The sequence below is a fragment of the Heterodontus francisci genome, chromosome 28 (assembly GCF_036365525.1).
Source record: "Heterodontus francisci isolate sHetFra1 chromosome 28, sHetFra1.hap1, whole genome shotgun sequence".
Taxonomy (NCBI): Eukaryota; Metazoa; Chordata; class Chondrichthyes; order Heterodontiformes; family Heterodontidae; genus Heterodontus; species Heterodontus francisci.
In genome coordinates, this window is record NC_090398.1 from 29,856,174 (window position 1) to 29,877,238 (window position 21,065).

The following is a 21,065-nucleotide window of genomic DNA, read 5'->3' on the forward strand; positions in this document are numbered from 1 at the left end:
GGGCAGTAACTGCAGTGAGATGGGGACACCAGCAGATGGAGATGGTGAGAGGGGGCAGTAACTGCAGTGAGATGGGGACACCAGCAGATGGAGATGGTGAGAGGGGGCAGTAACTGCAGTGAGATGGGGACACCAGCAGATGGAGATGGTGAGAGGGGGCAGTAACTGCAGTGAGACAGGGACACCAGCAGATGGAGATGGTGAGAGGGGGCAGTAACTGCAGTGAGATGGGGACACCAGCAGATGGAGATGGTGAGAGGGGGCAGTAACTGCAGTGAGACGGGGACACCAGCAGATGGAGATGGTGAGAGGGGGCAGTAACTGCAGTGAGATGGGGACACCAGCAGATGGAGATGGTGAGAGGGGGCAGTAACTGCAGTGAGATGGGGACACCAGCAGATGGAGATGGTGAGAGGGGGCAGTAACTGCAGTGAGACGGGGACACCAGCAGATGGCGATTGTGAGAGGGGGCAGTAACTGCAGTGAGATGGGGACACCAGCAGATGGAGATGGTGAGAGGGGGCAGTAACTGCAGTGAGATGGGGACACCATTCCCACTGACCGAGAGAGAGAGAGAAACCCACACAGAGAAACATATATCCACATTGACCAACTTAGACAGGTAAACACAAACACTTCCCTCTGTGTAAATAATGTTTTTACAAACATCAAAATCTCTCTTTTTATCCTTTCATATTTCACTCTTGGGGTTTAAATTTATTGTCAATCTGATTTCACAGGGACCAGAAGTTTTGCTTTCCTTTTCCTTGGGGTTAGGGGGTTATGGGTCAATGCCTGTGTCTGTGCAGTCTGTGACCCCTGACCCAGTGTTGTGACCCCGAGGGGGAACAGGGAGAGGGTTAGTCCCAACCTCTTAAAGGGACCCCGCACCGCCAGAACTGCTCCTCAGATTTAAACCTTCGAGTGAGTCAGTAGGAATTTGAACAAGGATGGGAACAAAGTGACATTGAATCTTCAAATATTTATTTATTCAGTGATGTTAATAAACAGCAAATTATCTGTCAAGCCCAAATTTACACATGTAAAATTGTGAATTCGGATTAATAATTTTAAAGGAGAAACTATTGTTAGTTAATTCCATTTAATTTGCTAAAAATGATCATCACTACCTTGTTTAGTTCAGTATGTAATACTAATAAAGCCCTTAGGAAGAGAGGAGGAGGCCATTTGGCCCCTCGAGCCCGTCCTATCTCTTTGAGATATTTTATTCCTCACCCTCTCCCTTACTGTGTGTGTCTCTCTCTGTCCCTCAACCAGTCTCTCTCTCTCCTCCTTACCTGTCTCTCTCCCTCCCTCACCCTGTCTCTGTCTATCTCTCTCTCACCCCGTCTCTCTCTCTGTCACCCCATCTCTGTATCTTTCTTTCTCTCTCTCTCCCAAACCCATCTCTCTCTCTGTCTCTCCCTCACCCCATCTCTCTCTCTCTCTCTCTCTTACCCTATCTCATTCTCTCTCTCTCTCAGAACAGGACCATCGAATCATAGAGTACTATAGCACATTAGGAGGTGATAGGATCAGTAATCTTAAAGGAGAAACTATTGTCAATTAATTCCATTTTATTTATTCAAAATTATCATCGCAACCTTGTATATTAGTAAAGCCCTGAGGAAGATAGGAGGAGGCCGTTCGGCCCCTCAAACTTGTTCCATCCCTTTGGGATATTTTATTCTTCACCCTCTCCTTCACCCGGTCTCACTCTCTGTCCCTCAGCCAGTCTCTCTCTCTCTCTCTCCCCCACCCCCACCCCCCTCAGTCCGTCTCTCTCTCTCTCTCTCCACCAGTCTCCCTCTCCCCGTTTCTCTCTCCCTCCCTCCCACTCTCTCACTTGCCCTCCCTCTCTCCCTCCCACTCGCTCTCTCTTTCTCCCCCTCCCGCCCCCTCTCTATCTCTATCTCTCTCTCTCTGTCCCTCTTTCTCTCTCTCTCTGTCTTTATTTCAGTTCTTTCAGATATATGGATAGATTGGAGAGCTTGGGTTGTTCTCCATAGGCCCTTCCTATCCACTGTATCTAGGCTCTTCACAATTTCATACACCTCCATTAAATCTCCCCTCAGCCTCCTCTGTTCCAAAAAAAATAACTCCAGCCTGTCCAATCTTTCCTCACAGCTAAAATTCTTCATTCCTGACAACATCCTCTATAAATCTCCTCTGTATCCTCTCTCCTACAATCACATCCTTCCTGTAATGTGCTGACCAGAACTGTATGCAGTACTCTAGCTGTGGTCTAACTAGTGTTTTATGCAGTTCCAGCATAACCTCCCTGCTCTTATATTCTATACATCGGCCAATAAAGGAAAATACAATCGAAAATCCTGTGAGTAAAACAATCCTTATTGTTAAAAAAAAACTGCTAACAATTGTCACAGTGCAACACAAGTGTGAGTTATTAAACTTTAACACAACAGAGTTTGTTACTCAGTCGTGTAAAATGCATTGCACTGTTACTGACCTTTACTCCAGTCCCTCAATCCCACTTCATCTCTGGGAGATTGTTATAAGATTCACCCCATCCTTTCAAACATAAATATTACCCACATCAAACCAGAGCAATTAGAAATTGTCTACAGCGGCTGATAGCTAGTAACAAGACTGAAGATATTCTAACAACCAGAAATGATTACATCTCCAACCGAGACAAATATATATCTTTATTTATATTAATATCCATCCATCCATCTGAATGGAGTCAAATGGAGGCCAGGCCTCTCCCATAACAACATTGTTTAACCATTTCACTTTTTATGACAGACTGAAAGCTTTCACCGATCTGGTCTCTATTTTACTCCAATTCTCTGTCTGATATTAATGAGTTGTTTATTTCTGTAGGATCTGCGATGACCTCTCCCATGACAGAGAATCCTGTGACAAGAACATCAGGTGAAACCTTTCTCTCCTGAAATCCCTGTTTCCTGTTTGTTTCTTGCTGTCTTGTTGCCAATTCCGTCTGGAGGGAGCTGAGTGAAAAGGCTGAGGGGATTTACGGGGAAGGAGGTTTTTTTAAATCTCAAACTGTACCGGAGCAAGTGGAACTCTCTTCCATAAACAGCAATTGATGCTGAGCCACTTGTTAATGTTTAAATCTGAGTTTGATAGATTATTGTTAACCAAAAGTATTAAGTGATAAGGGGCCAAGACTGTATATGGTCTTAGATCACAGATCAGCCATGAGCTTGTTTAATGACAGAACAGGGTTGAAGGGCTAAATGGCCTCCTTCTCTTCCTATGTTTTTTTTTAGAATTAGAATATTACAGCGCAGTACAGGCCCTTCGGCCCTCGATGTTGCGCCGAGCTGTGAAACCATCTGACCTACACTATTCCATTTTCATCCATGTGTCTATCCAATGTCCACTTAAATGCCCTTAAAGTTGGCGAATCTACTACTGCTGCAGGCAGGGCATTCCACGCCCTTACTACTCTCTGAGTAAAGAAACTACCTCTCACATCTGTCCTATATCTATCACCCCTCAACTTGAAGCTATGTCCCCTCGTGTTTGCCATCACCATCCGAGGAAAAAGGCGCTCACTATCCACCCGATCTAACCCTCTGATTATCTTATATGTCTCTATTAAGTCACCTCTCCTCCTCCTTCTCTCCAACGAAAACAACCTCAAGTCCCTCAGCCTTTCCTCGTAAGACCTTCCCTCCATACCAGGCAACATCCTAGTAAATCTCCTCTGCACCCTTTCCATAGCTTCCACATCCTTTCTATAATGCGGTGACCAGAACTGCACGCAATACTCCAGGTGCGGTCTCACCAGAGTCTTGTACAGCTGCAGCATGACCTCGTGGCTCCGAAACTCGACCCCCCTACTAATAAAAGCTAACACACCATATGCCTTCTTGACAGCCCTATTAACCTGGTTAGCAACCTTCAGGGATTTATGCACCTGGACACCAAGATCTCTCTGCTCATCTACACTAACAAGAATCTTCCCATTAGCCCAGTACTCTGCATTCCTGTTACTCCTTCCAAAGTGAATCACCTCACACTTTTCCGCATTAAACTCCATTTGCCATCTCTCAGCCCAGCTCTGCAGCCTATCTATGTCTCTCTGTACCCTACAACATCCTTCGGCACTATCCACAACTCCACCGACCTTAGTGTCATCTGCAAATTTACTAACCCACCCTTCTACACCCTCTTCCAGGTCATTTACAAAAATGACAAACAGCAATGGCCCCAAAACAGATCCTTGCGGTACACCACTAGTAACTAAACTCCAGGATGAACATTTGCCATCAACCACCACCCTCTGTCTTCTTTCAGCTAGCCAATTTCTGATCCAAAGCTCTAAATCACCTTCAACCCCATACTTCCGTATTTTCTGCAATAGCCTACCGTGGGGAACCTTATCAAACGCCTTACTGAAATCCATATACACCACATCCACTGCTTTACCCTCATCCACCTGTTTGGTCACCTTCTCCAAAAACTCAATAAGGTTTGTGAGGCACGACCTACCCATCACAAAACCGTGCTGACTATCTCTAATGTACTTATTCTTTTCAAGATGATTATAAATCCTGTCTCTTATAACCTTTTCCAACATTTTACCCACAACCGAAGTGAGGCTCACAGGTCTATAATTACCAGGGCTGTCTCTACTCCCCTTCTTGAACAAGGGGACAACATTTGCAATCCTCCAGTCTTCCGGCACTATTCCTGTCGACAATGACGACATAAAGATCAAGGACAAAGGCTCTGCAATCTCCTCCCTAGCTTCCCAGAGAATCCTAGGATAAATCCCATCTGGCCCAGGGGACTTATCTATTTTCACACTTTCCAAAATTGCTAACACCTCCTCCTTGTGAACCTCAATCCCATCTAGCCTCGTAGCCTGAATCTCAGTATTCTCAACAACATTTTCTTTCTCTACTGTAAATACTGACGCAAAATATTCATTTAACACTTCCCCTATCTCCTCTGATTCCACACACAACTTCCCACTACTATCCTTGATTGGCCCTCATCTAACTCTCTCTGTTCTGTGACAAAATTACTGCTATCACTCTCTGTGTGTCACTCACCCTCTCGGTCTGTGTTTTCTCTCTATCTGCCTGTCTGACTCTCTCTCCTCTCTCAGAACGTAAAGACCAGACATCAGTCAGACATTTTAGGTTTGTTCTGTGTTCTCTGTTCTGAGGGGTCCAGACAGGTTAAAAGTTTGGGACAGTTCTGGCAGTGCAGGGTCCCTTTATCTGAGGCAAAATTTTGTGGATGCTGGAAATCTGGAAACCATCTCTCTGTCTCTCTCCCTCCCTTTCGCTTTCTCTCTCTCTCCCTCCCTCTCTCTGTTTCTGTCACTCTCTCACTCCATGCCTCTGTCTGCCCTCTCTTACTCTCTCTGTCTCCCTTGCTCTGTCTCTGCCTCTCTCTCTGTCTCGCTCTCTTCTCCCTCTCTGCCTTTCTTTCACTCCCCTCCCTCTATTTCTCTCTCTCTCTCTCCCTACATGTCTCTCCCTCCCTCTCTTTCTTGCTCCCTCTCTCTGTATGTCTGTCTCTCTACCCCTCCCTCACTTCATCTCCCATTCCCTCCCTCTCTGTCTCTCTCTCTCCCTCCCTCCCACTCTATGTCTCTCTCTCACCCTCCCTCTCTCTGTCTCTCTATGCCTCCCTCACTTCGTCTCCCGCTCTCTGTCTCTCTGTTTATCTCTCCCTCCCTCTCTCTGTCTCGATGTCTCCTTCTCTTTGTCTCTCCCTCCATCCCTCCCTCTTTCTCTCTCTCCCTCCCTCTCTGTCTCTCTCTCCATCTCACTCTGTCTCCTTATCTCCGTCTCTCTCTCTCTCTTTCCCTCCCTCTCTCTGTTTCTGTCACTCTCTCACTCCATGCCTGCCTGTCTCCCTGCTCTGTCTCTCTCTCTCCCTGTTCTGTCTCTCTCTCCCTCTCTTTTCCCTCTCGCTCGCCCTCTATCTCGCTCTCCCTCTCTCTGTTTCTGTCACTCTCTCACTCCATGCCTATCTGTCCCTCTTGCTCTGTCTCTCTCTCCCTCTCTTCCTCTCTCACATCCTCTTTCTGTCTCTCTCTCTCTCTCTCTCTCCCTCTCCCTCTGTCTATCTCGCTCTCCCTCTCTCTGTTTCTGTCACTCTATCACTCCATGCTTCTGTCTCGCTCCCTCTCTACCTCTCTCTGTCTCCCTTGCTGTGTCTCTCTCTCACTCTGTCTCACTCTCTTTGATGTCTCACCTCTCTCTCTATCCCACCCTCTCTCTGTCTCTCTATACCTCCCTCTCTCTCTATCTCTCCCTCCCTCGCTCTCTCTAGCTCTCCCTCCCTCGCTCTCTCTAGCTCTCCCTCCCTTGCTCTCTCTTTCTCTCCCTCCCTCTCTCTGTATCTCTCCCACCCTCTCTCTGTCAATCTATGCCTCCCTCTCTCTATCTCTCCCACGACTTGCTCTTTCTCTCTTCTCTCCCTCCCTCTCTCTGTCTCTCTCCCATCCTCTCTCTCACTCTCTCTGCCTCCCTCTCTGTTTCTCTCCCTCCCTCTCTCTGTCTCTATGTCTCTCCCCCACCCTCTCTCTGTCTCTCTCTATGCCTCCCTCACTTCTGTATCTAACATTGACCAAGAGACAGAACACAGAGAGTAGTGGTGAACGGTTGTTTCAGACTGGAGGGAGGTATAGAGTGATGTCCCCCAGAGGTTTGTATGGAACCACTGCTCTTGCTGATGTATATTAATGACCTGACTTGGGTTCACAGGGCAGAACATCAAAGGAGTGTGAGCTGTGAGGAGGATGCAGAGAAACTCCAGTGTGATTTGGACAGGTTGAGTGAGTGGGCAAATACATGGCAGATGTGGATAAATGTGAGGTTATCCACTTTGGTGGCAAAAACAGAAAGGCAGATTATTATCTGAACAGCGATAAATTGGGAAAGGGGGAGGTGCAGCGAGACCTGTGTGTCCTTGTGCACCATCGCTGAAAGTAAGCATGCAGGTGCAGCAGGCAGTTAAGAAGGCAAATGGTCTGTTGGCCTTCATAGTGAGAGAATTCGAGTACAGGAGCGAGGATGTCTTGCTGCAATTATACAAGGCCTTGGTGAGACCACATCTGGAGGATTGTGTGCAGTTTTGGTCTCCTTATCTGAGGAAGGATGTTCTTGCTCTGGAGGGAGTGTAAAGAAGGTTTACTAGACTGATTCCTGGGACTGACGTATGAAGAGAGATTGGGTTGATTAGGCTTGTATTCGTTAAAGTTTAGAAGAATGAGAGGGGATCTCATAGAAACCTGCAAAATTCTAACAGGACTGGACAGACTAGATACAGGAAGGATGTTCCCGATGGCGGGGAGTCCATGACAAGGGGTCACAGTCTAAGGATAAGGTGTAAGCCATTTAGGACTGAGATACAGAGAGATATCTTCACCCAGAGAGTGGTGAACCTGTAGAATTCTCTACCACGGAAAGCAGTTGAGGCCAAATCATTAAATATATTCAAGAAAGAGTTAGATATAGATCTCAGGGCTAATGAGATCAAGGGATACGGGGAGAAAGTGGGAAGAGGTTACTGAGTTTGGATGATAAGCCATGATGATATTGAATGGCGGAGCAGTTTTGAAGGGCCGAATGGCCTACTCCTGCTCCTATTTTTCACTGTTTCGATAACACAAAACTTTGGAAATGTAGTAAAGAGAGAAGAGAATAGTAGCAGACTTCAGGAAACTATTGGCAGTCTGGTGAATTGGACAGACACACGGCTGGTTAACTTCAATGCTGAGAAATGTGAAGTGATGGATTTTAGAAGGAAGACTGTGGGACAGGCAATATAAACTAAATGGAACAATGTTAAAACGGGTACAGGAACAGAGAGACTTGACGTTCTACCCACAGTACGTTACACATACAGGAGCAGGCAGTCTCTCTGTCTCTCTCTGTCTTTCCATTTCGCTCACTCTCTTTCTCTTTCAATACCTATCCTGACTTTTCTCTGAATACTTCTTGGTTGAGTAGGCTCCTGAAATATTTCAGTCTCAATGTTTAAAATACAGCTGACGTTTCTTTCTTTCAATTCAGACATTCCTGCATTGTGGAACTGTCAGTTATCTGTGCAGAGACAGGATATCAGGGTGTTTGAATGAAGTTGAAGATTTTGTTTGATTGAATATGCTGTGAATTCGATTGTGGATTGCGTCCCTTGCAGATACACACAACTGAAGGTCTTTACAGTAGATGTCCTGAGAGATTGAAGTGGTTCACAATGTCTGACTAACATTAGACACATGAAAGAAAAAGATTGGGGACAATATACGATAGCGACGTTTAAGAGGCATCTTGACAAACACATGAATAGGATGGGAATAGAGGGATATTTTCCCCGGAAGTGCAGAAGGTTTTAGTTTAGGCAGGCATCAAGATCAGCGCAGGCTTGGATGGCCGAATGGCCTGTTCCTGTGCTGTACTGTTCTTTGTTCTTTGTTCTAATATGCAAAAGCTGAGACAGTCAGTCAACAGTAGGAAGGTGAATGTCTTTTGTGAACTTGAATTTCTCTGAAAATAAAAAATAAATCTGGAATAATAAATCCTCCAAGATGAAATGATTCCCTCTCACTGCTCTGACACTGATTTACCTTCAAGTAGGTTTTTCCAGTCCACTTTTTCTAACTCGCCTTCCAGCGGCCCAGCTTCATTCCCGAAAACTAAGTGTAGAACTGACCCATCTCTTGTTGGCCTTGCTACGTACTGGCCTAAAATAGTTTCCCTGAATGCATTTGAAGAATTCTGCATCCTCGCTACCTTTTACACTAGCCTCAGTTATCAATGCACTAGTTAGGATTGCACTAGACCCCATCTTACACATGGCCTTGTCTCTGTTATAAAAATTGTGTTAAAATGTGAGAGGTGTATGTGGCCCCGCCCTCCATTTTACACATCTGGTGAGAACACCCTCCATTTTATACACAAGATCATAAGAAATAGGAGTAGGAGGAGGCCATTCAGCCCCTCGGGCCTGCTCTGCCATTCAATAAGATCATGACTGATCTGGTAGAGGTCTTAACTTCACTTTCCTGCCTGCCCCCCATAACCTTTGACTCCCTTGTTGCTCATAAATCTGTCTAACTGAGCATTGAATATATTCAATGACACAACCTCCACTGCTCTCTGGGGAAGAGAATTCCAGAGTCTAAACAACCGCTGAGAGAGAAAAATTCCTCCTCATCTTTGTCATAAATGGGAGACTCTTTATTTTTAAACTGTGCCCCCTAGTTCCAGACTCCCCCACAAGTGGAACACCCACCCAGCATCCGCCCTGTAAAGTCCCCTCAGAATCTTGTATGTTTCAATAAGATTACCTCTCATTCTTCTAAACTCCAATGTGTACAGGCCCAACCTGGACAACCCCTTCATCCCAGGAATCAGCCCAGTGAACCTTCTCTGAACTGACTCCAGTACATCCAGGCCTGACCATTTATTTACTTTCAAAACTGCCAAACACCTTAATATTTCCCTCTCACTCTGTTTATCCCATCCAATATTTCACACCCTCCTCTTTAACTACACTGTCTGCATCGTTCCCCCTCTTTTATGAAGACAGAGACATGGTATTCATTAAGAACCATGCCCACATCATCCACCTCCACAGGTAGGAAGAAGGAGGAGAGGCAATCTAAACTAAAGGATACAGTTATAAAGGGGCTAACGTTATATGCCTCTTCCTTTGCTCTGATATAATCCTTGATTTCTATCGTTATCAACGGTTGGAACAATTTACTGAGGTTCTGTCAAGGTCCATTCACATTCTTTATCTGTGTCTCTCTGTCTCAGAGAGATGGTGAAAAAACTATTGATGTGTTTCGTTCAGTTAAGTTTGATGTCAATGTTTCCCCAGGATGTTGATGCTGGTGGATTCAGCGATGGGATAATGCTTTGAATGCCATGGGGAGGTGGTTGGATTCTCTCGTATTGCAGATGGTCATTGCCTGGCACTTGGGTGATGTGAATGTTAATTGCCACTGGTCGGCCCAAGCCTGAATGTTGTCCGGATCTTGGTGCATGTGGCTCTGGATTGCTACATTATCAGAGGCAAATACTGTGGATGCTGGAAATCTGGAAACCATTGAGCTGAATCGCTAACTCTATTTTTCTCTCCACAGATGCTGCTTGCCCTGCTCAGTATATCCAGCATTTTCTGCTGGGATCTCAGCTGAAGATGGTTGGGCTGAGGACATTACCCTGAGGAACTCCTGCAGTGGTGGCCAGGGACCGAGATGATTGACTTCCAACAAGCACAACAATCTTCCTTAGTGCTCGGTATGATTCAAACCAGCAAAGTGTTTTCCCCCTGATTCCCACTGACTTCAATTTTACTCAGGCTCCTCGATGCCACACTCAGTCAAACGCTGCCTTGATGTCAAGGTCAGTCTTTCTTCCCAGTATCAGGCAGGTGTGAATCATTCCCTTTGACCCGTTGTGTACTGAACATGCTCTGCTTCCTCACAGCCTGATACAGGACTGTATGTGGCCGATTAATGTAGCCCATCAAACACTCCATTGAATGCTGGAACAGGGTTGTGGAGTTAAATTGCATCCTCCTCTTCCAATATCCGATGTTAAATATCCTTCTTTCACTCTCAGTCACCCTGTCAGTCTATGTCTCTCTGTTTCTCACTTTCTGTCTCTCACTGTGTTTGTTTCTGACAGTGTAGAGTGAGATTCTTTCTGTATCCACCCCATGATCTTCCTGCCCTGGGAATGCTGGATGGGACAGTGTAGAGGGAGCATTACTCTGCATCTAATCCATGCTGTACCTGTCTGGGGAATGTTGATGGGAGAGTAGAAACAGAGAGATCCGGGACCAGGGTCCTCATGGGGAGGACTTAACGGTGCCTCATAATAGACCCGTTAGCAATATTAGTGCTCCATGGATGAAAGGGGCAGTGGCTGATTGGATACGACATTGGCTGAGAGAGTGGACAATGGTTGTTTCAGACTGAAGGGAGGTATACAGTGGAGGTTTATATTAGAACCACTGATCTTTTTGATATATACTAATGACTTGGACTTGGGGTTACAGGGCATAACTTCAATGTTTGCCAATGTTTGTGTCATCTGCAATGTAATAAACAGGGAAGGGAGTAGTAGCAGACTTCAGGAGGATAGAGGCAGTCTGGTGAAATGGAACACACAAGAACAAATGAATTAGGAGCAGGAGTAGGCCATTCGGCCCCTCGAGCCTGCTCTGCCATTCAATGGCTGATCTGATTGTGACCTCAACTCCACTTTCCTGTCTGACCCCCATAACCCTTGACTCCCTAATTGATCAAAAATCTATCTAACTCAGCCTTGAATATATTCAATGATCCAACCTCCACTGCTCTCTGGGGAAGAGAATTCCACAGACTAACCACCCTCTGAGAGAAAAACATTTCTCCTGATCTCACTTTTAAATGAGACGCCCCTAATTTTTAAACTGTGTCCCCTAGTTCTAGTCTCCCCAACAAGTGGAAACATCCTCTCAGAATCCTCCCTGTCCAGTTCCCTCAGGACCTGAGATGTTTCAATAAGATCACCTCTCATTCTTCTAAACTCCAGTGGGTATAGACCCAACCTGTTCAACCATTCCTCATAAGATAACCCCTTCATCCAGGAATCAGCTCAGTGAACCTTCTCTGAACTACTTCTGATGCAATTATATAATTTCTTAAGTAAGGAGACCAAAACAGTCCACAGTACTCCAGATGTGCTCTAACTTATGCCCTGTGCAGCTGTACCAACACTTCCCTACTTTTATATTCTATTCCCCTTGCAATAAACAACAACATTCCATTTGCCTTCCTAATCACTCGCTGTACCTGCATAGTAACATTTTGTGATTCATGTACCAGGACACCCAGATCCCTCTGTACTGTACAGTTCTGCAGTCTCTCTCCATTTAAATAATATACTGCTTTTTATTCTTCCTGCTAAAGTGGACAAGCTCACATTTTCCCAGATTGTACTCCATCTTTTTTGCTCACTCACTTAACCTATCGAAATCTCTTTGTAGACTCTTTATGTCCTCTTGACAGCTTACTATCCAACCTATCATTGGACAGACACATAGCAGGTTAACTTCAATGCTGAGAAATGTGAAATGATGCATTTTGGAAGGAAGGCTGAGTGATATAAACTAAATAGTACAATGTTAGAATTGGTGCCAGGACAGAGAGACCTGGGATTTCATCTATGTTACCTTTTCTACCATAAAGCTCAATTTGGGGCTTGGAATCTGTGAGTTGTAACTAGCTCCTCATCCTGAAATGTGTCGGGAAATGTGTCAAAAGCTGTTTCCATTCAGACATTCCTGCATTGTAGAAATGTGAGATATCTTTACAGAGACAGGAATTAGGGGTGTTTGAATGGACTTGCAGGTTTTGGTTGATGAGATAAGGTGAGAATTTGATTTGTATCCCTTGCAAATACACAGAATTGAAGGTGTTTACAATTCACCACATGAAGGGAACAATATACAAAACCTGAGACAGTCAGGCAATAGCAGTAGGAAAGTGAATCTCTTTTTAATGGTTTTAATTTGAAGGCCTGAGTTGATGATTGAAAAAAGCAGGAGTTCAAATCCCACACTAACTGCTGGGAACTTGAATTCTGATTTTTTCTTTGAAAAAACATAAATCTGGAATTAAAAACCTCTAGGATGGAATGATTCCCTCCTGTCTGCTGGTACAAAGCCTGTGTGTGTCTCAGTTTTACTGTATTTATTAATGATTGAAGATGATGGGGTAGAATGCCACATTCCCAGGTTTGCCATTGACACAGAAATAGGCAGCATTGTCAGCAGTGTAGCTAGAAGCATAAATTTACTAAGAGATATTAATGTCTCACGTGAATGAGCAAAACTGTGGCGGATGGATTTCAATGTCAGCAAAAAAGAACAGAACAGAAACTTTATAGATATGAAAAACTAGAAACACTGGAGGTGCAAAGAGACTTGGCGGGGGGTGGGGGGGTTCCATGTCCATTTGAGTGCAGTGTAGATTTACCAGAATGATAACTGGACTCCAAGGGTTAATTACGAGGTGATATTACACAAGCTCGGTATGTATTCCCTCGAATTTAGGTGGGTCAGGGCTGATTTGATCAATGTTGTTGAGATATTAAAGGGAATTGATGGGGTAGTTTGGGTAAAACTATTTCGGTAGGTTGGGGAGTCTGGGACAAGTGAGCATAGTCTAAAAATGAGAGGCAGACATTTCAGGAGTGAAGTTAGGAAACACTTCTCCACACAAAAGGTGGTATTAGTTTGGAAATGTCTTCTGCAAATACTCATTGATGCAAAATCAATTGTTTATTTTTAAATCAAAGATTGACTTTATTGAATTCCTTCTGGAAATTTAAAAATACTTCTGTCGCTCTCTGTCCCTCAGTCACTCTGTCTGTGTGTGTGTGTTACTGTCTGTCTGTGTGTGTTTCTGTGTCTGTATTTGTGTGTGTGTCTCCAACAGTTGCTCTCTGCTCTCTCAGAACCTCAGTAAAACTATACATACATCTGTTTACCATTTTAAGTCATAGATTGTGCATAGATCTTTGAATGTGGCAGGGCATATTGAGAGAGTGGTTAGTAAAGTATGTGGGATCTTGGGATACAAAAGCAGGGAAGTTTTGGTGAAACTTTATAAAGCTCTGGTTAGGCCCCAACTGGAGAAAACTGTGTCCAGTTCTGGTCACCACACTTCAGGAAGGATGTGAGGGTCCTTGAGAGGGTGCAGAGGAAATTTACCAGACTGGTTCCAGGGATGGAGAATTTAGTTACAAGGTTAAGGTGGAAAAGCTGGGTTAGTTTTCTTTAGAACAAAGGAGATTGAGGGGAGATTTAATAGAAGTGTATAAGATTATAACAGGCTTCGATAAGTTAAACAAGGAAAAGCTGTTCCCATCAACAAATGTTACAAGGACTTGGGGACACAGATTGAAAGTTTTGTGCAAAAGATGCCGGGGGGAATATGAGGAAACACTTTTTTACACAGGGTGGTAATGACCTGGAACTCACTGCCCACAAGGGTAGTGGAAGTGGAGACGATCAATGACTTCAAGAGGAAGTTGGATGGTCACCTGAGAGAAATAGACTTGCAGGGCTACGGGGATCGAGCCAGGGAGTGGGACTGACAGCATAGCTCTGTGGAGAGCTGGCATGGACTCGATGGGCTGAATGTCCTCCTTCTGTGTTGGAAATGACTAAATCACTGTAAGACTCAGTGGTAATGAATGGAGTGGACGGAGAACCACAGTCTGATATTTTAAGCAGCGACTTACGGACACAAGGTGTATTGTATTAACTTACAATGCTTACTGTTATAACCTTGTAATGTATCACCATAACTGCTAGACTAACCTTTTTACATGTGTGAAATTCAGTGGTTCACTCCATATCATATTTTAGTTGAATTATTTGAAGTAACACAAAACCCTGAAATGTAAATACTGAACTCAGTAAGTGTCAGGTGCGGTGCCCAAGAGATCAGAAAGATTACTCACCCTTGGATGAATGTTTTCAGAGTAATTTAAATAAAGCAGCCAGTTTCACAAGAAATAAAAGCAGAAAATACAGGTAACATTCCCCGGTTTAGGTAATATCTGGGATTTCACACTTTGCCTTAGTTTATCCAGTAAACCGTTTTCAGGGCTGACTAAAGGTCTCTGTACGAATAGACCAGCTTTAACAATAATAAGAGGCCAATCAACCTGCCGTCTCTTAATTCAATTTACTTACATTTGTTTCCTAACCCTTTCTGCCTTTTTACTCACACATATTCTCCCTCTCGCTAAGAGAGAATAAATGTGTCTGAAATCAACAATTCTAAAAGGCCTGAAACCTTCCGTTGTATAAATCCTCCTGGGGCATAAATGAACAGTATATTAATCTCATCTCTGTGATTATAACAACTCAAACATGACCACTAGGAGGTCATTCAATCACTCTGTGTGTTAAACCCATTGACCAGCCTTTACACATTGTCTAACTCATCAGTCAGGTCCATCAATATGTTTTCACTTTTCAAATACACCCTCAGCATCCACAGTCGTTTCGGTGAGGATCCAGATTTCCACTTTTCTTATTGGGGGAAGTGCTTCCTGACATCACCCTGATCAGCCTAGATCTGATTGTAACTTTATAACCCTGGTCAATAGTAAACTTCAACAGAGATGCAGTAGAGTGTGAAAACAGGTGACCTGCTGTGTGAGAAGTAAAAGATAAACACCTTAGCAGAATCTCAGAGGCTCAGATATAGGTAGTGCCGAGGCAAATTAACTGGATGTTAAGGCCACATCATTTCTACTTGCTTTTACCAGGCGTTCACATTCGAGCTGATAGGAGTCCGAGTGTGGGAAGTCAGAGATTTTGAGATTCTGACCTGGTTTGGGTGGACAGATCGTTTCCTAATTGGACAATTCAAACAATAGTGAGGTCACGATTGAATGAACTCAGTCTCCAGAGGCTTTTCTATGACCAGAAAATATAAGAAGGGATTCCATGGTCAAAACTCTCTGAAACTGTTCTCAAATTTGAAGTTGGTAAGAAGTCCTGAGATGTACTTGTTAAGATAATACATCATTTAATTCAACATCACACAATAACAATTCTCATCAGTACTGTTACATCATCCAGGAGGCAGTGATACAGAGGTGAAGTTTAATAAAACATTTCCAAGTGGAAGTCATTATACAAATCCAGGTGAGTACAGGTAACAAGTCCGTTCATCGACACCTCAGTTTCCTCAGGATGTTTCACAGGGTCATTGCACCTTTTCACAATCTCATGGTTTACAGTCTCAGGTGATTCCGTTTGAAAATTCAGTCCACAGTAAGTACACAATGTTTAATTTCCATGGTAACACCAGTACCTGCTCCCATGTTGGTACCAGAAACACGTTAAGTTCAGGATCCTTAAACACTACAAATACTCACGATCACCCAGACAGAACAGTGGGATTCCCGACTGGCACTTTCCCCATTTCTCCTCTCGCAGTGCTGACCCATCCTGGGTGCACCAGTTTCAGGAACCTCCCCAACAGGATACTCCCTCTGGGTGACCCCAGACACTGGGTATTGGTATCTATTGGACGGTGGGATCAATCCAAGCTGAACAGAGCCTGTCTCCATCCTGAACACACACAGGTTCACTTCCCAGTAGGGTCACTGGGTACTGATACTGAGTGTGAACCCTGGATAATGTAATTGCCAAACCCAGGGATATTGAGTGTAATTACCAGTGTCCCACTGCAGCCCAGACTGAGCCCCACCCTGGACCCTTCCTGTCTGTACATTTCCCCAGTGCCCCATTGGGGAACATTCAGTCCCGGATATCCTGCAGAAACAGCGCTGTGGGGCCGGGTGGCTGAGTCACGTGACCCTGTTGCTGGGCCTCTGATGTCACAATGGGAGATGACACTCGCTCAGCTCGAACTAGAAACAGTGAAACAGCCAATAGGATTTAAACCTGGAGCGCGGCCAATTAAAGGGGAAGGACAGAAAATTGGCCAAAAATGTTCAGAGAGAGAGACCAGTGATGTTTACAAATTGAAATGTTCACACACCCACTGTCAGTCCGGGTCTTGTATCCTGCAGCGACTTCAGCTGATTCTTTCCATTTGAACTGAACCGATTCTCCCACAACCTGAAACAGATTAAAGATTAAACAGGAAATAAACAGATTGAACAATAGTGTAAATAACAGGGAGACTGGGATTAATATTTTAATAATAATTAGAGATATTACTGATAAGAGTGACTGAATCACATTTATATTTTATTTATTACATTAAACATGAACACAAACACTCTCACGAGCCACTGCAGACTCCTGCAGTTCAGAATGAGGCGACGGAGAGCGGGGACAGATCGATCTGTGAAGGAGTTTGATCTCAGGTTCAGATACTTCAGTGACTGGTTTGAACTGAGAACAGAGGCACAAGAATCTGTGAGACCGACATCCAATAGACTGGGGATCAGAGAGAGAAATAACAGGAATCAGTGTAAATCTCCAGGGTTCATTAATAACACTGTTACTGATATTAATAAATAATAATTATATAATAATTAATAATATGAATTAGTAAAGATATTGAAAGGTTCTTCACCATTTCCACAAAGTAGATGGGATTTGAACAAACTAAACAGGAAAGACTGGACTAAGAGCTGCAGCCAGGGAGAGCAGGTGAGAGAGAAATTCAGGCTGGAATACACAAGAATGTACAAGAGCAGCTTTAATGCTCAGCTATTTCAGTGAACCCTTCATTCATCTACTGGGAGCTCGATGGGGAGGAGCAGGTGGCCCGAGTGCCCATGAGGTGGTCGTCGAGGCTCAGGACCTCTTTCCGGCCTCGGTCGCCCTTCCACCGTCACAGCTGGGAGCCGGGAAAGAAGTTCCACCGGGAGCTGGATGGTGACCAGGAGGACAGAGTCAGCCTGGAGGACGGTGACATCGAGGAGGCCGTGCAGGCTGTGGGCTGGCCCGCTCGCCAGGGTTGCGACCCCCGCCAGACACCTCCCCCCGCACCCCCCTCGCACCCCTTTCCCCTTCGCACCCCCTTCCTGCTCACCTCCCCCTTCCCCCCACACACCCACTCCCCCTCCCCCCTCGCATCCCCTTCCCCACTCCCCCTTCTCCCCACACTCCCCTCGCATCCCCTTCCCCCAGACCCCCTTCCCCCCACTTCCCCCTCGCACCCCCTTCCCACCCCCCTCCCCCTCGCACCCCCTTCCCACTCCCCTCCCCCTCGCAACCCCTTCCCCCACCCCTCCCTCCTCTTACCCCACCCCCTCCCCCCTCGCACCCCTTCCCCCACCCCCTCACCCCCCTGCCCCCGCCCCCTTACCCCCTCGCACTCCATCCCCCACCCCCTTACCCCTTCCCCCACCCCCCCTCACACCTACTCCCCCTCGCACCCCCTTCCCCTCCCCTTGCACCCCTCGCGCCCCCTTCTGCCCGCCTCAAACCACACAGCCCCCGGTCACTAAGGTTCTGTCCTGCCACAGTCCACTTGCTTCAATAGGTGCTTGGAGCTCAGGGTCATTGCCCGACAAGTGGACTGTTATACCGCACCAAACAGCACGACCAAAAAAGGAAAGAAGGTACCAGCCCTTCGTTTTGCAAACTGGAACGTCAGAACTATGTGTCCTGGCCTGTCGGAAAACCTTACACAAATCAACGATTCTCGGAAGACCGCCATCATTAACAAACGAGCTCAGTAGACTCAATGTAGACATTGCAGCACTTCAGGAGACACGCCTGCCTGTGAGCGGATCTCTAAGAGAGCAAGACTACACCTTCTACTGGCAGGGTAGGGATCCTGAAGAACCAAGACAGCATGGAGTGGGCTTTGCCATCAGAAACTCTTTGCTCAGCATGATCGAGCCACCTTCAAATGGCTCGGAACGCATACTGTCCATCCGACTGCTCACTGTCTCTGGTCCAGTACACCTACTCAGCATCTAAGCTCTAACACTCTGCTCCCCACCTGAAGTTAAAGACCAGTTCTACAAGGAATTCCATAATGTCATTAGTAGCATTTCTAATACCGACCATTTGTTCCTGCTGGGGGACTTTAACGCCAGGGTTGGGGCCGACCATGACTCATGGCCCTCCTGCCTCGGGTGCTATGGCATTGGAAGGATGAATGAGAATGGACAGAGACTGCTGGAGTTGTGTATCTATCATAACCTCGGCATCACAAACTCGTTCTTTCAGACTAAACCGGCATTTCTTTCAAGCCAGCAAGGTCGATCTGGAACCTTTTCTGACACTTTTAGTAGAATGTGCATCAGCCAACAATGAACAATTATCTACATAACATTCAATGAGTATGTGATCTTCAGTAAACCCCTTGTATAGAATCTCACTTACAATATTTGACAAATAGAATCCCATATCCACTGTCTCCACAAGGGCCAGTGTGTCAATCAGCTGAAGTACTTTTAACAACCCTTTTTATTTTCTGAGCTTCCCAAGCTGAAGGACGGTATCTCCCATTTTCACCCATCAGTAATATTATGAAACCAGCTGCACTAGAATACCCATCAGGAAGATTAGCATGTGAACCATCGCTAAAAATGACTAGTTTCATGTTCTTTGGGTCACCGAGGGATGGGAACTTAAACACACATTTCTCCAGATTTCTCATCGGGACACAACCCATGTCCACATCTCCACTTCATGCTTCCACTGGTTATTTTTTATACTTATTTGTTTTGTGGGATACAGCGAGGGGGCAAGCGGGAAGAGAGCGAGGGGGGGAAGCGTGGGTGAGCAAGGGAGGGAAGTGGGAAGAGAGCGAGGGGGGGTAGCGGGTTAGAACGAGGGGGGAAGCGGGAAGAGAGCGAGGGGGGGAAGCAGGGGAGAGCAAGGGAGGGAAGCGGGAAGAGAGCGGTGGGGTTAGCAGGAAGAGAGCGAAGGGGGTAGCGGGAAGAGAGCGAAGGGGGGAAGCGGGAAGAGAGCGAGGGGGGGAAGCGTGGGTGAGCAAGGGAGGGAAGTGGGAAGAGAGCGAGGGGGTGGGGTAGCGGGTTAGAACGAGGGGGGGAAGCGGGGGAGAGCAAGGGAGGGAAGCGGGAAGAGAGCGGGGGGGTTAGCAGGAAGAGAGCGAAGGGGGTAGCGGGAAGAGAGCGAAGGGGGGAAGCGGGAAGAGAGCGAGGGGGGGAAGCGGGAAGAGAGCGAAGGGGGGAAGCGGGAAGAGAGCGAAGGGGGGAAGCGGGAAGAGAGCGAAGGGGGGAAGCGGGAAGAGAGCGAAGGGGGGAAGCGGGAAGAGAGCGAAGGGGGGAAGCGGGAAGAGAGCGAAGGGGGAAGCGGGAAGAGAGCGAAGGGGGGAAGCGGGAAGAGAGCGAAGGGGGGAAGCGGGAAGAGAGCGAGGGGTGAAGCGGGAAGAGAGCGATGGAGAGAGTGGCGGAGAAGGGGTAGGGGAAGTGGGGAGAGGGCGATGGAGAGAGCAGGGGGAAGTGGGGAAAAGGGAGGAAGAGGGGAGAAGCGGGCAGAGTGCGGGCGGCGGAAGTGCGGGGGAGGAGAAGTGCGCGGGGAGAAGTGTGCGGTGTGAAGTGCGGGGGGGAGGTGTAGAAGTGCGGGGGGGGAGAAGAGTGGGGGAGCAAGTGCGGGGGGGAGAAGTGCAGGGGGAGAAGTGCGGAGGGGGAGAAGTGCGGAGGGGGAGAAGTGCGGGGGTGGCAAGTGCGGAGAGCGCAGTGGGGTGAAGTGCGGAGATTGCGGGGGGGGTGTGAAGTGCAGGGAGTGGGCAGTGCGGAGAGTGTGGGGGAGGGAAGTGCGGAAAGTGTGGGGGGGTGAATTGCGGAGAGTGTGTGGGGGTGAATTGCAGAGAGTGTGGGGGGGGGAATTGCGGAGAGTGTGGGGGGGTGAATTGCGGAGAGTGTGGGGGGGGAATTGCGGAGAGTGTGGGGGGGAATTGCGGAGAGTGTGGGGGGGTGAATTGCGGAGAGTGTGGGGGGGGAATTGCGGAGAGTGTGGGGGGGTGAATTGCAGAGAGTGTGGGGGGGTGAAATGCGGAGAGTGTGGGGGGGTGAATTGCGGAGAGTGTGGGGGGGTGAATTGCAGAGAGTGTGGGGGGGGGAATTGCGGAGAGTGTGGGGGGGGGAATTGCGGAGAGTGTGGGGGGGTGAATTGCGGAGAGTGTGGGGGGGTGAATTGCGGAGAGTGTGGGGGGGGGTGAATTGCGGAGAGTGTGGGGGGGAATTGCGGAGAGTGTTGGGGGGGGACGTGCAGAGAGTGCGGGGGGGGACGTGCAGAGAGTGCGGGGTGGGGGAGTGGGGAGAGTGAGTGGGGGGGGAATGCAGAGAGTGTGGGGGGGTGGAGTGTGGAGAGTGTGGACAGAGCAAGGTGAAGGCGGGCAAAGAGCGAGGGGAGAAGCAGGGAGAGAGCGGGGATAGTGGGGAGAAAGGGAGGGAGAAGCAGGGTGAGTGCGAAGAAGGTGGGGGCGAGCAGCCCGAAGAACTTGGTGGCGGCGGGTCCGACTGCGCTCTCCTCCTCCCCACCCCCCGGCCACTAACTGCAGGCAGCTCACACCCCGCGCTACCCCCATCCTCCCACTCACTCCCTGCTTCCCCCCCCCCACTCTCCCT

At 47.1% G+C, this 21,065-nt stretch overlaps 1 protein-coding gene across 1 annotated transcript in view; it reads right to left on the bottom strand.

Moving 5' to 3' along the window:
- Positions 1-16,299: 16,299 nt before the first annotated feature.
- LOC137345184 (NACHT, LRR and PYD domains-containing protein 3-like) overlaps positions 16,300-21,065 on the bottom strand; it is a 71,407-nt gene continuing 66,641 nt past the window's right edge. Inside the window, exons 10-12 of the mRNA XM_068008649.1 lie at positions 16,794-16,947; positions 16,548-16,623; positions 16,300-16,412 (exon numbers count right to left, since the gene is read on the bottom strand). Coding sequence (XP_067864750.1) covers positions 16,300-16,412; positions 16,548-16,623; positions 16,794-16,947 — 343 coding nt within the window. The remainder of the gene's footprint in view (positions 16,413-16,547; positions 16,624-16,793; positions 16,948-21,065) is intronic.